This window comes from Schistocerca nitens, chromosome 5, assembly GCF_023898315.1.
Source record: "Schistocerca nitens isolate TAMUIC-IGC-003100 chromosome 5, iqSchNite1.1, whole genome shotgun sequence".
Classification (NCBI taxonomy): Eukaryota; Metazoa; Arthropoda; class Insecta; order Orthoptera; family Acrididae; genus Schistocerca; species Schistocerca nitens.
In genome coordinates, this window is record NC_064618.1 from 668,755,190 (window position 1) to 668,770,216 (window position 15,027).

A 15,027-nucleotide genomic window follows, 5' to 3' on the forward strand; every position below is an offset into this window, starting at 1 on the left:
GTGACTTTTGTTTCAGCAAGAGACTACATTTACTTGGCCAAACAAAAATCTTGTGTGAATTATGGTGCCATGTTGTTAACAGTCAACACAGTCAAGGATTGCAGGAAAAACACAACAAAAAAAGGAGATAATTAAAAATTTCAGAACTTATGACAGCTATACAAACAACTACAATGTGGTCTTACCAGGTATCAGTTCAGGAGCAGGCTTTTCCATAATCCTGCAGTAATCCCTCTCATTGCCATTTGTTAGAATCTCTGCTTCATAGCTAAGGGAAAAAAATGAAAACGATCAAAAACTATGGTAACACTGAAACACTGTTGACACAATAAGAGAGTTGCACTTGGAGCTGTGGTGTACACTCACCCATCAACGCACTCTCCACATTCACTAGGTTCCCTTGCACATATCTTCTTTGCATTTGGTTTCCTGTAGTATAATGCACAGTTATAACAATCAACACAACTTCTCATTTTATAGCAGAACATATTTTCTGAGCATTCATGGTCTTCTTCACAACCAGGATGAGCTAACTGCAATAAAGACAGACAAAATTACAGCAAAATTCGAAATCTAAGAATGGCAACATCGAAATGAGAGTATCCAGAAATTGTACGAAGGAGAAAAGCAAATCAGTTACTAGGCACTTAAGTTGCTGTAAAGCAAAAACCACACTTCCTTAAAACATCAAGTCAATAGGGCAAACAGCATTATTTCAGATTTGTTCTCAAGCTAAGTGCTGTAACCAAGTGCTGATTGAGGACTTTTATTAGTAATAACATCATTTTCCCCATAATTATTCGAAGAAAGAATAAATATTACTAAATGCATACAATTACTTAATTGGGTAGATAAAAAATCTACTCACCAAGTGGCGGCAGAAAACACACATAATAGACTGTTGTAAATGACAAGCTTTCTGAGCCAGTGGCTCCTTCTTCAGGCAGAAGGGTTGAAGAGGAAGGAAGAAGGGTGACTGTAAAGGACTGGAGAGGTCTAGGGAAACGGGTAGATTCTGGGAAAATCACCCAGAACTGCGGGTCAGGGGAGACTTACTGTATGGAATGAGAAGGAGAGACAGATTGTTGGGGACTTATCAGACAAGACTTGAAAACCTGAGAGCTTAAAGGTGGAAGACAGGGATTACTACTAAAACATCATACACGAGTTAATACAAGTAAGAAGCTAAGTGCATTGTACTTAACAGAGATGGGAGGGGGCAGTGAAAAATAGACAGGGAAGACAATGAAAGGTGTAGAAAACTAAAATGGAGTGAAGCACCCCAGACACCAGTTTCTCAGAACACCACAGGTGGTAACTAGCACAATATGTCTTTGGTTCTTGCCACCCACCTGGCCTTAATTTACATTAATTTCTTCCAACTCAGCTTTTCTTCACTGTAACTACTCTGCTTCACTCCATTTTAGTTTTCTACATCTTTCATTTTATTTCCCATCTACTTTTCACCGCCCCCTCCCACCTCTGTTACATACAACGCACTTAGCTTCCTCACTCTCATTAACTCATGCACTATGTTTTAGTAGTAATCTCTGTCTTTAATATTACCCTGTCTTACACCTTTAAGCTCCCAGGTTTTCAAATCACATCCGATGCAGTCTCCAACAATCAGTCTTTCCTTCTCATCCCGTACGGTAAGTCTCTCCTGACCTGCAGTTCTGGGTGACTTTCCCAAAATCTACCCCTTTTCCTAGATCTCTCCAATCCTTTCCCATCACCCTTCTTCCTTCCCCTTCAACCCTTCTGCCTGAAGAAGGAGCCATTGGCTCCAAAAGCTTGCCAGTCACAACAGTCTTATGTGTGTGTTCTGCTGCCACTTGGTGAGAAGATTTTATATCTATCCAATTACATAATTTTATCAATAATTGATTGTTTTCACTGTTAAATACATTCAATGGGATACTTACAATTTTCTTCACCAAACATGTTAGTAAAATCAGTATCTGGTAGCCCAGGACATCAGAAGTAACTTATGTACAGATTTGGCAAAACAAAAGAAGCAACATCCAGAAAGAGAAACAAAAGTCAATTTTAAACTACAGTGAATTAAATAAACAGAAATAACAATCTCTAAGAGACACAACCAGTCAGATGACAGTGGATGAGCCAAACAAGTTATGTGGCTGGAAAATTTCAAGATTTGAGAAACTTCGCCCATACTACATGCTACATGGTGGTGCTATTGGTGGAAATAATATCAAAACTACAGTACAGATACGGACATCTGCAGTTTACAATGATTATGGAGATTAATTTCCCACAGATAACTGAAGAACTAATAAAGATTATTAATCCAATGCAGCAGCAACAGAACTAATAAAGATTATTAATCCAATGCAGCAGCAACAGAACTAATAAAGATTATTAATCCAATGCGTCAGCAACAGAACTTAAAAGTTGTGAAGCAGCAGTTTGAGGTAAGATAATCGACTTTAAAAAAGGCAGACAGAAAATAAGGTGTAACTATGTAGCTGACAGCAAATCAACAGACAGGTACAAGACATGAAAATAGATACATATTTCATATGTGAGGTTATTTAATCTAGAACAAAAATGGAAAGGGATGGGAGGACACCTTTATTTTTACTGGATTAGGCAGGAATATCATGCAGGACCTATAGAAGATAGAGAGAGAGAAATGTATATGTAGTGAGAATGAGTCTGCATGGAAATAATAAATTGAGTGTTATGAACTCTGATGTACCAATTATCTTTGAATACAATATGGATGCATGCAGCATTTTAGAGCATTTTATCTACTTTTGTATGTTCAATGTCTTGTGTTTAAGTGTCCATTTACTGGAAAATAAAATTCTTAATATAAGCTATTTTCACTTCATTACAGTCCATCCAACAGTTTAGGGGCCCAGTAAATCATATTGGGTTACAGGGGTAGCCTCTGAAGTGGGTTCAATTGCATTGAGGGCTTTTCACCTGTCAGGTGAAAGAAAGGTGAAAGCTGTGTCGAATGAAGTTTTTCAGCATCCAGAAATTTCACAGAAGTAATTTTCATTCATGAAAATCTCAAATGGAAATTATCTTTTGCACAGAAGAAATTGCTGGATGCTGTTGATGGAAGTAAAGCATGGGCAGTTGAAGGGACAGATGTACAGAACTTATGGAATGTGATTAATGTAAAAACAATGCTTTTTATTTTATCTGGTATGGAATTTGACCAGCTGCAAACTTATGTTGTGTGCTTGAGCAAATAGTATATGGAACTGACTTATGATAAGTCTTGATCAGCAATAAGAAATAAAAAGTTCTTTCATTAAAAAAAATCTCTCTCAGTGATAAATACTGTGCAACATATTAGTAAGGTTGAAGTATTACAATAGTCTCTTGCAGATCATGGTCAACCATTGGGTTGGTTGGTTGTTGGGAGTTAAAGGGATCAAAATGCGAGGACATCAGTCCCTTCATCCTATGTGCACTGAACCAGAACCATTGGCAGATATGGCTGAGACTGACAAAGTTGTAGATGGAAATATGGCTCACTTGCTGTGGCTTGGTACTACTGTAACAAAAGCAGGCTAACTTTTGCTGCCTAAATAACAAGATTACTGCAAGAAGGCTAACATTTGTCAGAGAGCACAGAAACAAAACATATAAGTCAGTGTTCGCAATGCAATCACAGCAAAAGTTGTCAAGTAAGAAGAATGTTGAGAGCTATTATTGTCAGCAGAAAGGTCATTATAAGGCTTAATACAATGCAAGGTTGTTCAATTTGTCGAGAGAAAGTCAAGAACCTAGACATCAAGTTTTATGTGGCTACTAATTTTGATAATGTTTGACTTGCTTATAGTGCTGCATCAAAACATATTACTTTATATAAGGGATAGATTCCATTATTTAAAGCACCGGAGAAGTTCAAAATTCTTATTCAGATAGGAGGTAATTCAGTTGTCTACACTAAAGATGAGGTGTCATTCAAAGAGCGAGATGCCAAGGCGAGATTGGTATCTCGCAATGAAGCCACAATCAAGCTTAGTTGTTGCCAGATGCAGTGACAAATGAATGGAGTCATCATAGACATGCCTAGAAAAGTTTCCATACGCCACCCCATCAGTACGCTTGCTTATGTATGAGCACAGCACCACTGAGTCACTCTGCAACCACTGAAGATGACAACATTGTCTCTCTACTGAGTTTGCAGTGCAATAGTTGTATTAGGCAAAACTCAGCATAAATTTTTATTGTCAACTGTACTCTGTGAGAGGAGACTAGTATCTTTTTCTGTATCATGTGATACATTAATGCTCACTAACAGCAATAAATACTCATATTCCTGTGGAAATTTCGTCTTGTTCATAATCAAGTGATTAAATACTTTGTATGTGTTACAGTATGACCTCTGCCTCCTACAGGAGTAAAGTTAAGAACCTGACACTGTACTAATGAGTTATTTCACCCAGTACAACAGATGGTATTGGACCACTCGAGTTAAATGCATTAGTAAATGGGGTACAGGAACCTTGTCAACTGGAGGATACATTATATGCACATGGTTTGAGAAAAATATTATGGGGAGCAGCAGCCAAAAATCGGATTTAACAAGAACGAAATTGTGGAATTGTGGAATTTGGTGAGGGACCATTGGTAACTGATACAAAAGCTGAAAATCGACGTTACAGACTGTTGTTTTGTATTGAAAATATTGAACAAGGAAATTGCGAATCATCTGTGCATCTTTGTTATGGCACAATGGGTTGGAATATATTAACTCCATGAATCATATAGGGAGACCAACAGAGGAATACAGTTATCAGATTCATTAGGATATAAGTTGCAGTAGTTATTCAAAGATGAAGAGGCAAGCACTAGACAGTAGCGTGGGGAGCTGCATCAAACCAGTCTTTGGACTGAAGACAACAACCGCCGCAGCCACCACCACCACCACCACCACCACCACCACCACCACAAACAACAACAACAACAAACAACAACTTCAGATAAAAGTATTAATCAAAGAGAAAAACATGTTTCAAATAGAAATGTGCTTCAGGCAAAAGAAACAATGTATTCATTCCCCTAACGAGATTTATTAAGAGGAAGTATTGATGGTGGAATACTAGGCTGTACAACAGTGAACATAAACTAGGAAGTCTTTGGAACTACTACTCCCTCTGTCAATCCAGTAATAAGTTTTGCACATGGCACAGTTGAATAAGTCAGCAGACATAGTTAAAATACAATGAGGATTATTTATGTTTCTCATCTTTCTTTAAAAGAAATGAATCATTGGATGACCATTTAACTCTGGAAGGTATTGTGAAAACTTCTGAACTGCTAAGTACCATTAAATGCCAAGGTTTTTGTTGATTACCAGTGTTTTAATAAACTCTAAAGAATAAGGTGAGATGCTAGTTTCCTCAGAGAAACCGAAACAATATGAATTCTTTTACTGATTTGTAAATGTATCTTATTTCAATTGAGGTTTGAGACAAAAATTCTCCCTTAAAGAATCTAAACAACTTTATGCCTAAGAAATATGTAAACACACCATATTAAATATTGCTCAATAATTATCCATCTTTCAGGACCTTCAACACAGCAGTATATTATTGTGTAATTCTGTTAACAAAAATTGTCGACATTCAGACCTCTGTCACTTTTACTCAGGTCTAGGAGGAATTACTTCTGCATACATCCTGCCGCATCATTTTACTTAAATGTTGATTGCAAATACTACTTGTGCAGACTCCTACATTTTTGCTCTCAATGACTAATTTATTCCCGGATTTATAAAAGGAATGTGTCATAAGCAATTTGAAAAAGGCACCTGAAAACATATTGTGGAAGGTTGGAGAGCACAAGAGTCTGTTATTATGGGCTTTTTTCCCCCACTTTCAATAATGTAGTTTCTGTGTAACACAGACTAGAGTAGTCTACATTTAAAATATTGTGCTGAGTAAGTAAGTGGGTATGTAGGATTTTTTTGAGTGGTGGTGATTTGGGGGAGGGGGGGTTCATGTTTTTTGTGTGTGCGCATGTGCATACTTTGTCCGAAAGCAGATTTTATCTTTTTCTGTATCCCCATCTATTGACCAATGCCTCTTCCATTCGGTGAGCAGCCATCTATCTTCATAGAGACAGATGCTTGTTGGATTAATTTGATACTGTTAACATATGGCTCCATAGGCAGTAATTATTATAAAGCAACTGCACAGTATACATATGTCAATGAGTTGAAGTATTTTTAGGTTTTGTTAAGTAATAATGCTGCTTTTAAGAGTTTAGTGTCATAAACTTGTGAGACAACAAGATTAACTAGTGGTAAACAATGAGCTACAACATACTATTTAAAAACCTTACTTACATCACATTTCTGTCTGTAATAATATATTCAAAGTTTGCTACCTATACGAAGAGAGGTACTACAGTTACTAAAGTCCCACAACTACAGTTTACATAAATTAACATGCATAGATGTTGAGCATACTGACTTACGTTCTTTAGTTGTCAAACAGCTCCTAATGCCCAAAGATTCAAGACTGTCTTTCCAAAATCCCGAAGTAGTCTGTTTCTGAATCTGGTGTGCAGCAGCACAAGACTTTCCTTGGCATTGCAAAGGAGCAGTAGTAAAAAAAAGTAAGAATCACAAGCTGTGCCCCAAGATTCTGTTACAGAATATTTGCAAACGAAGTTTCCTCCCCAGAAACATTGGACAAACCAACAGATATCCTCCCTAACATAATTACAATGGCAGTTAATAAATCACAATATCTTGAATTGAGCCAGTGAAACATTCACATTATTCCAGAAGCAATCCTTTCTTTAGATGGTTCAAAAATATTTATTCTTTAACTGTATGATTTTCTCTTAGATAAGTATTCATATGTATGTGTACATATTTTTTTTCCTTCCTCCTGGGTATAACAGCTTTCATTCATTCTAAATAGTCATTAGTGTATTGAGTTCTTTTATACCTGTGTGGCCAGCCAAGAATGTAGCCCAGACTCGAGTAGTTATCAAGTGCAGATCTAAAACAAAAGTGAGTATTTCACCTTTGATCATTATTTATGCAGCATTTTTGCTAAACAAGCACTAATCTCACTGATTTGTCTCACCAAATAGCATAGTTATTTTACAAGATCCTGGAAGATTTTAAAGTGTTGCCATTATTCAAATCTTCCTTATTCTATGATGAAATCTAGAAGTAAAGATTTGATTAGTGTCATCTTCCTCCATAATGTGGCACACTCCCAATACATTAAGGTTGTTTAACAGCTTTATCTAGTCTACATTTGATTACCTTGTTCATACACAGTTGTTTTCTAATTTCATGTACCAGGTTTCTAAAGGGTATCTCTGTCTTTTCCTATCTCTTGGAAACTGGCAAAGAACTTCCCTTGTTCACCTGTCACCCATTCCCCTAGCTACATTGCCTGGACATCTCCATTACATTTTCATTATAACCTTTTCCTGGAAGCTGTTCCATGATCCATTTCTTTGTTTTCCCATCTCTCCGACAGCTTCCCGGAATTTGAAGTAGATATTGTAATGAACCTTCTGTTTTGGACACATCAGCAGTATACTTTTGAAAATTATTTTGTTTACCAAAAGCGCCCCGCCGTTCTTATTCTACAGTTTCTTCCTTTTACTGTTCATCCTATTGCAACAGTTAACATGACTAATGAGATCACCACACTTCATTTCATATTTTAGTACTAGTACGACACTTCCTAAACATCTAGGATTGTGTGATGTATCAGTGGACAATTCATGAATGCCGTAACATAGTTGCAGACAACAAGCTAACAGTACACAAGAAGGTACAGAGGGTTCTGTATAATCTTATAATGTAAAATTAAGGTAATGACAATAATAAACAAAAACCATTTTATGCTTAATTCTCGCAAATTAATCATCAATTCATTTCAAATTTTACAGATTTAAATACAGAAAGCCCAATGAAGGTGACTCGAAAGTACTGCAATGTGTTTGGGTCTAAATGAAAAAACAGTCTGCATAATAGGCAGACCTTATACCCAGTAATTTTTGGCAGATGAATATTTTATAATATTTTATCAATGCAAATGGTTTTCAAATGCCGACTAAGTGCTTTTGGCACTATTAGTAATGTGCCAAGAACCAATGAAATCATTTTCCTGTTTCACACCAAAGTTGCTGCAGTTTGATTTTCAAGTCTTTGTGTCTGGAAAGTTTTAAAAGTTGTTTCTCACCGATTCTGCTATCATTTAGAAGGAAAATGTCGATGATCCACACTTTATTTTACTCCATTGTAGTGATGTCTGGTGTTTCATGTTCCAGCATTCGATTTGTCTGAGGCTCCATAGTAATTTGGTACATTTGTTTTTGACAACTTTTTCTGGCTTATGATCCCACCAGTTTCCCACCACTAGCAGGTGATAATTTTGGTGTAAGTTCCCATAGATCATTCATGCCACAACATTGTGGCCTCTGCTTGTGATCAGTCTGAGTGGTCCTCTTGCAACATCACAAAATATGGTAAACTGCTTCCTCTGCAACACATCACCATGGAGCACTCTCTGCAATGAATACGACTTTGATGATGTTAATGCTGATGGCTTGTTCCTGAGCAGCAAAAAAAAAAAAAAAAAAAAAAAAAAAAAAAAAAAAAAAATTCTTTATCCATTTTTTGTCTGATCTTCTCCAAAAACTGCACATGCTAGGCTTTACTGCACAGACTGTTAAGCACTTGAGCACAGCTTTCCAGTAATGGTTCTTTGTTTGCTTTACTTTGAGAAGCCTTTTGTCACTGACTTCAATCACAGGTGATTCTTGCTATCTTTCACGGTGATTCTTGCTATCTTTCACACAGTCTGCCACACATTCCCATCTGCTTCACCTGCAGTTCTTCAGCATCTGCTTTTCTGGGCAACTATACGCTCCTGATGTCACTGCAAGGATCAAGTGAATGGTGAATTTTCATGAGTATTCTTGTTTTCCTGTCCATAATATCTAACTCTACTTGTGTCCAAGTAACAGCACCTGCAGTATATCTAACGACATATGAACCAAGTAATGATTTGGTTACCTTGACGATATTGCTGCTATTCAGCTTGCTTTTCAAACTTTTTCCAACCTCTTGAGTTTACTCTTTCCAGACCATACTTTCTACATGCCTATGCTTGACCTTACACAACTCCTGAATGTATAGGCATTTGCAGTCTTCTGGCTGGTGGCACTTTATGGCTTGTCCATTTGGCATTTTGATGCCTTCACTTTAAGAGATTTTGATCTTTTCTTTTACCCAAGCCAAATTCAATGCTAATGTTATGGCAGAAGATTCAGACTGTATTCATCAGATACTAGATTTTAATTTCAGATTTCCTGTAGAGCTTCAGTTCACCTATGCACAGCAGGAAGGATATATTCTGACAATTTTTCACTGTTTGGTAGTCCAGATTTGTTTTCTGTTAGATGATTGACATTGGGATCAAGGTAATGATGAATAGCAGTGGGGACAGCGAGGCCCCCATGGAAACACCTCTCTTGATGTTGAATAATGCATAACTTCCGACGACTTAACTGACCCGATGGTTTCCAGGTGCTTTATGATCCAACTGCATGATTTCTGGCTGAAGTACCTGTCCAGTCTACAAGTGAAAATGGGCTAACCCTTTAACTTAATGCTGAAGACAGGAAATATCCATGAATGGCTAACAACTTGAAAATATATTAAATACAGAAGGATACAGCTGCAGGTGCAATTCCAGAAATTACAGACCAAAAACATGACCATTCATCACGTTGAAGTTGCAGACAGTAATCATAGCTGACAGAATGCAGGATTTTTTGAAAGAAAACAACATACCAGTTGGAAAAGACCAGTTCTGGATTGAAAAAAAAATTCTGGATAACTGAAAATCCAGAAAATAAATCTACAAATGACCTAGATTGACTGCAAAAGAACTTTTGGTTCACTGCTGTACAGGGGACATCCAATTTTGACTTTCTTCACTTTTTTGTTTGATCATTTGAGATGTTATCTCCAGCTGTTACAGTCTGTTCTTAAGAAAATTTATTCCTGAAGTCCCTTATCCATTCAGCAGTTTTATTGTAGTCTCTCTCAGTTTTCTATACGTCTTTCCAGAACTGGGTTGTTGCCCTTTTTTCCAGTTTTTCAATTTTTGTTTCTGGTAGCTGATTCTTACTCTGGTAGAGTGTCCTCTGATTGCATCTGAAAGTCTGATTTTGCCTGTACTGGATGATCATGGCCTCTTATCTTTTGATTTTCCTATTCATTGCAATTATTTGTTGCTTAACAATTCCCTAAGCTGCTTTGATTTTCTTGTACTCACCCAAAACTTTATTGAGCATGCCTTCTTCTTCTTCTTCTTCTTCTTCTTCTTCTGCTGGTTACTCAGTTTATGCTCTTTCATGTCCTAGTTGCTTGGCTCAGATCTCCAGTCTTTGCTTTTCAGTTACAGCCAAACATTCCACTTTTTATTTCTCAGTTGATTTTCTGGCAGTCTTTGATGCAAATGCAAAGTTCTGTTAATAATATTGCTGTACTGTAAGTGAGTTGGTTCATTTATTTGATTTTTATTATTTGGACAGTTGCAAGGACAGACTACCTCAGCGTAGCCAGTTGTTTTTTGAAGAAAGTTATTGAAGTTGGGTGCTGTCTCCTCTCTGCATAAGATGACACAGGGCCACAATTTTCTTTCAGATTTTGTTATCTGTGAGTCAGTGTGTCATCAATTACTTATTGTTCCTCTTCTTAATCCACATTATTTGTAAGTTTTCTTATGATTCAAGTTGTTCAGTGACTCCAGGTGTTTGATGCCAAAGCAGGTTGTTTTACTTCTGTTTCACAAGTTTTCTAAATTTCTTAGAGCTCCATTTCACTTAAAATGTTGTTCTTACAATAAATCTCCTCTGATCAGCTGGTCTTAGTTTTGTTACCTTTGTGTCTAAGATATTCTTGCTAGTACATGCACTTGTGGTACCCACACTTTTGAGGTTCCGATGAGTAGAAGCACTTCATGACTTTGCAATTCTCTGACAGTGTATTTCTGCCTCTTCTGAGCTTCACATTATTATTATTATTATTTTTTTTTTATTATTCTAATATTATTTTGTTTGGCCATTGAAAGAGCCCATAGAACCACTGGCTAACTTCAGTATTATTCTGGTTACTATCTTCATAAAACTCCATCCTGCCACAATGGATCTTCATTACTAGTTTATTTTTGGACTGGATTTATTTCTGTTACTTGTTTGAGGATGAACTTACGACAGCAGATCTGTCTTCTGTAGTTGTCCTTGTCGTTGGCAGAGTGTCAAAAGTGACTTCCTCCAGATCCTTCTGGGTGCTGTCCAACCAATGTAATTTGGTCTTTCTGTTCCCATTTATAGTGTGAAAGATTTTTGTCATTACTCCTCAGTCAACCATTTGTGTTATTTGTCCATAAAACTGCATAAGTCTTTTCTGTACAATGAAAATCATTCTGTAAGGGAATAGAAATCTTCTGAACTTTTGTGCATCCAGATACAACAATGGACCAGTATATTTTTCACAATAACTATCACTCCATTTCTCAATGAGACTGACATTCTTGGTTGGCGGTGCATCAAACATGTCGAGAATTTCTGGGAGAATGTCTGTCTAAAAGCATGTTAGTTACATATTATTTGATCTTATTGTAAATGATTTTCAGGTCTAGCTTCAAATTTAATAGCTCAAATTCTTCTACTAAATGTTGAGGTTTACCTGCACTAAAGGCACACAGCATTAGGTCTCCAGAAAGGTGCTTCAGATATGTCCCACTAACATGCATTTTTTCCTAATTTCCTCAGTTCAAGCACCTGAAAACTTTCTCTAGGATTACTGAATAATTCTGGTAAAAATGGGATCTCCTCACTTGACGACTCTTTCAATTCTGGATTTCCCAGTATCCTGATGAAGTCTCTTGGAAGCTACATTTCAGATTTATATAATCTCTAGCACAACAACACTGGTTAATCAGTTTTTGTTTCTCAATAGGTTTAATACAACTTTGCTTGAAAGTAAGTCACAAGCTTTCTTAAAATTTATGAATCCCATACAAAACAGTAAAACTGGTCCATTCTATAATCAGGGTTGCCACAAGTTTCCCCAAGGGGAAATTCCCTGATTTCCAAACAGGTTTCAGCAGTTTTCCCTGACAAATATTGAGCTCAAGGATGAATAAGGACTTAAGTTGACAAAAAAAAAAAACATCGAAACGCAAGTAGCCCATGTAGCTTCACCTGAATGAAGACTTGCAACGCGGTGGCCACACTTCCCTGGATGGGGCCTCCCGGCCATCAATGCCACATGATCATTTCATTTTTCAGGTGTTATGCGATTTTTCTTTCGAGAAAAAAAAGAGTACATAGTATACAAACTGCCAGCGACTGCCACTATTTTCTTCTTCTTATCATCCATACTAACTAATATATGAACTACTTTTAAAGTGCCAAAATATACTGCAATAAATAAAATACCTATAAACACCATAGTGTACAATGTACTTGTGGTGAGACAGTCACAATTCCTGAAATCCAACACCCATGGCCTCTGGCCTGCTGAGGAGCACCACAGTCCTGGGTCCATGAATAAACCACGAAAATCCGCCACATTATGCCACACACAAACAGACCCGGCCTGCGGGCGGATCAATGGGACTAAATCCAGTGGGCTTCAGATTGGCAGGCCCGATCAGTTAGAGGCACCTGCAGAAATGGCCTGCAGTTTTGGTCTGTCAAAGTCCACTCACGTGGCCAGCTATCCATGTGTCACAGTCACCATGTTGATGAAAGGAGACCATGGTGTTCAATCCAAGCAACAGATAACTTGCATAAATACTCCAAAAATCCTTACTAATGATAACAGGTAAAAACTCACAATGATCGCCGAGCTGCAGACAGGCACATAGAGAAGACAGTCACTCTCACCACTAAATTTTCAGCCACAGCCTTTGTCAGAAAACAAGAGGACACATACTTTCACATAATCACTCAGACAACTCTTGCACCGCTGTCTCTAGCTGCTGCGTCAACAGTCTCTCGAGAATCAGATCCAAAGAAACCACTCCTCACTACCTCTCACTGGCAGCTGCTAGGCTAACGGCAAGAAGGGGTGGCACCAATGAGGGGAATGGTAGGAAGGGGAGAAGGAAATAACGAGGGAGTACGGAAGCATTGCACATACTCAGCTGAATCCAGCCAGCGACTATGCATGACATCTCAGTAAACAGACCATTTCATCCGAGACAAAAATAAGATTTTTCCAGTGTTTTCCAAATTTCCCTGATTTCCCTGTCACATTTGAAATTCCCTGATTTCCAGAACTTGTAGCAACCCTGATAATTTCATGCATAATTTGTAAATGATTCACTGTACCATATTAACAAGTAAACTGCTTATTCCTTTTCTTGATTAAGATTTATTTTTTCTTCTCATAGCTGTTAATAATTTTTGGAAATATCACACAAATTCTATGTTACTATTAGTTATTTGTCTTAAGCTGACTGCAATTTAATTAAAAAAGAGTTACACCAGACACATTTTGCTTTTAAGTTATAAAGCATCTTCTGTGGTTATTCTGCAAATTGGATACATACGTTTGTACATTTTTGTTTGTTTATCAATAATACAAATGTATTATCTTGCACATTTATTGAGGAGAAGGCTGATGGCTCTATAACCTTTATGTTTTGTGTCTTATATTGTGAAATATAATGAACTGCAGAATTGTTGCAGGTTTGTGGAATCGTCTTCTTTCGCATATATATATATATATATATATATATATATATATATATATATATATATATATATATATATATATATATATATATATATATATATATATATATATATATATATATACTGCATATTATTTCGCTACTTTATTTTGTATAAATGTTCTTCCAGCTTTAACCATTTTATTGTATCAGTATCTACAGATGACTTTCCTCTGTTTATATCTCTAATGGATTTACACAGTACAACTCATGTTTCCTTACTTTCAGAATATCATCATCTTCATTTTGAACTACCCGAGTTTCTGATTCATCTCTCTACCTGTACAAACATTTAAAGAAATTTTCCGTTGTGTGTATACATCACCTACATTGTTACTGTGTCATCAGATCTGACGATGAACGGTACCAACCCTACGTAAGTGTATTTTGTGTTCTTCACACTCTTACCATTTCCCACTTTTTCCCTTATCAAATTCTGACTATCTTAATATATCCTCCCTATTTGTTACATAATGGTGTGGTATAGCTACTACCGAACGTAATAGTTTCTGAAGTACTACGTGACAAAACAGATTTTGGCCACTCGCTGAGTGCACAAATAATTTCAATCTCTGTTTTTAATATTTTTCAGGTTGTGTAGTGGAAGCAGTTTATTTCTAACTAAAAATTATCTCTTGTGTTTTACTGAGCAGCAATTTTAACATTATATTCATTATTTTATTATCTTTTCAATCAAATGAAGTATTCTTATGAAAAAGTTGCATTTCTTACCACTGCACTGTGACAAGTTCTTAGCTCTAAATTTCTTGCACTTTGGTTGGTGCACATCAATTCATAAGAAACTAATATATTTTTTTTTTTTTTTTTTTTTTTTTTTTTGCATTTCAAGACTCAGGAGAAAATAACATATTTTAGTTAGCACAAAAAAAATTCTGATTGCTTTCACTCTTCTGAATTCCACATCTGCACAAGTGACAAAATCTAATTAAATTGTCTAAAGTGTGTTTTCAAATACATTAATTCAAAAAATATTGCTGCAGGGTAATAATGAGTTATGGTTAACTTCTCAGTTCTTGAAAGTAAAACTTCAGTGTCATGGTTCTTATATTCAACTACGGTAGACTTCATGAATTTAGGTAATGGGATAAACAAACAATTTCATGTCTTCAGTCATGGCAAAGTTGTCTCCAATGCTTGATAGGAACTGTTTTGTTTCTAGACAATAGTACCCATGTGACAGCGTGCTGAAATAAAATATTTCATTTTAGAAGTATAAAAGTGATAAGAA

The 15,027-nt window shown here is 36.5% G+C and overlaps 1 protein-coding gene across 1 annotated transcript in view; it reads right to left on the reverse strand.

Annotated features, from left to right (window-relative positions):
- LOC126259590 (uncharacterized) overlaps positions 1-15,027 on the reverse strand; it is a 93,045-nt gene that overhangs the window by 42,435 nt on the left and 35,583 nt on the right. The window contains exons 4-5 of the mRNA XM_049956502.1: positions 367-533; positions 186-268 (exon numbers count right to left, since the gene is read on the reverse strand). Coding sequence (XP_049812459.1) covers positions 186-268; positions 367-533 — 250 coding nt within the window. The remainder of the gene's footprint in view (positions 1-185; positions 269-366; positions 534-15,027) is intronic.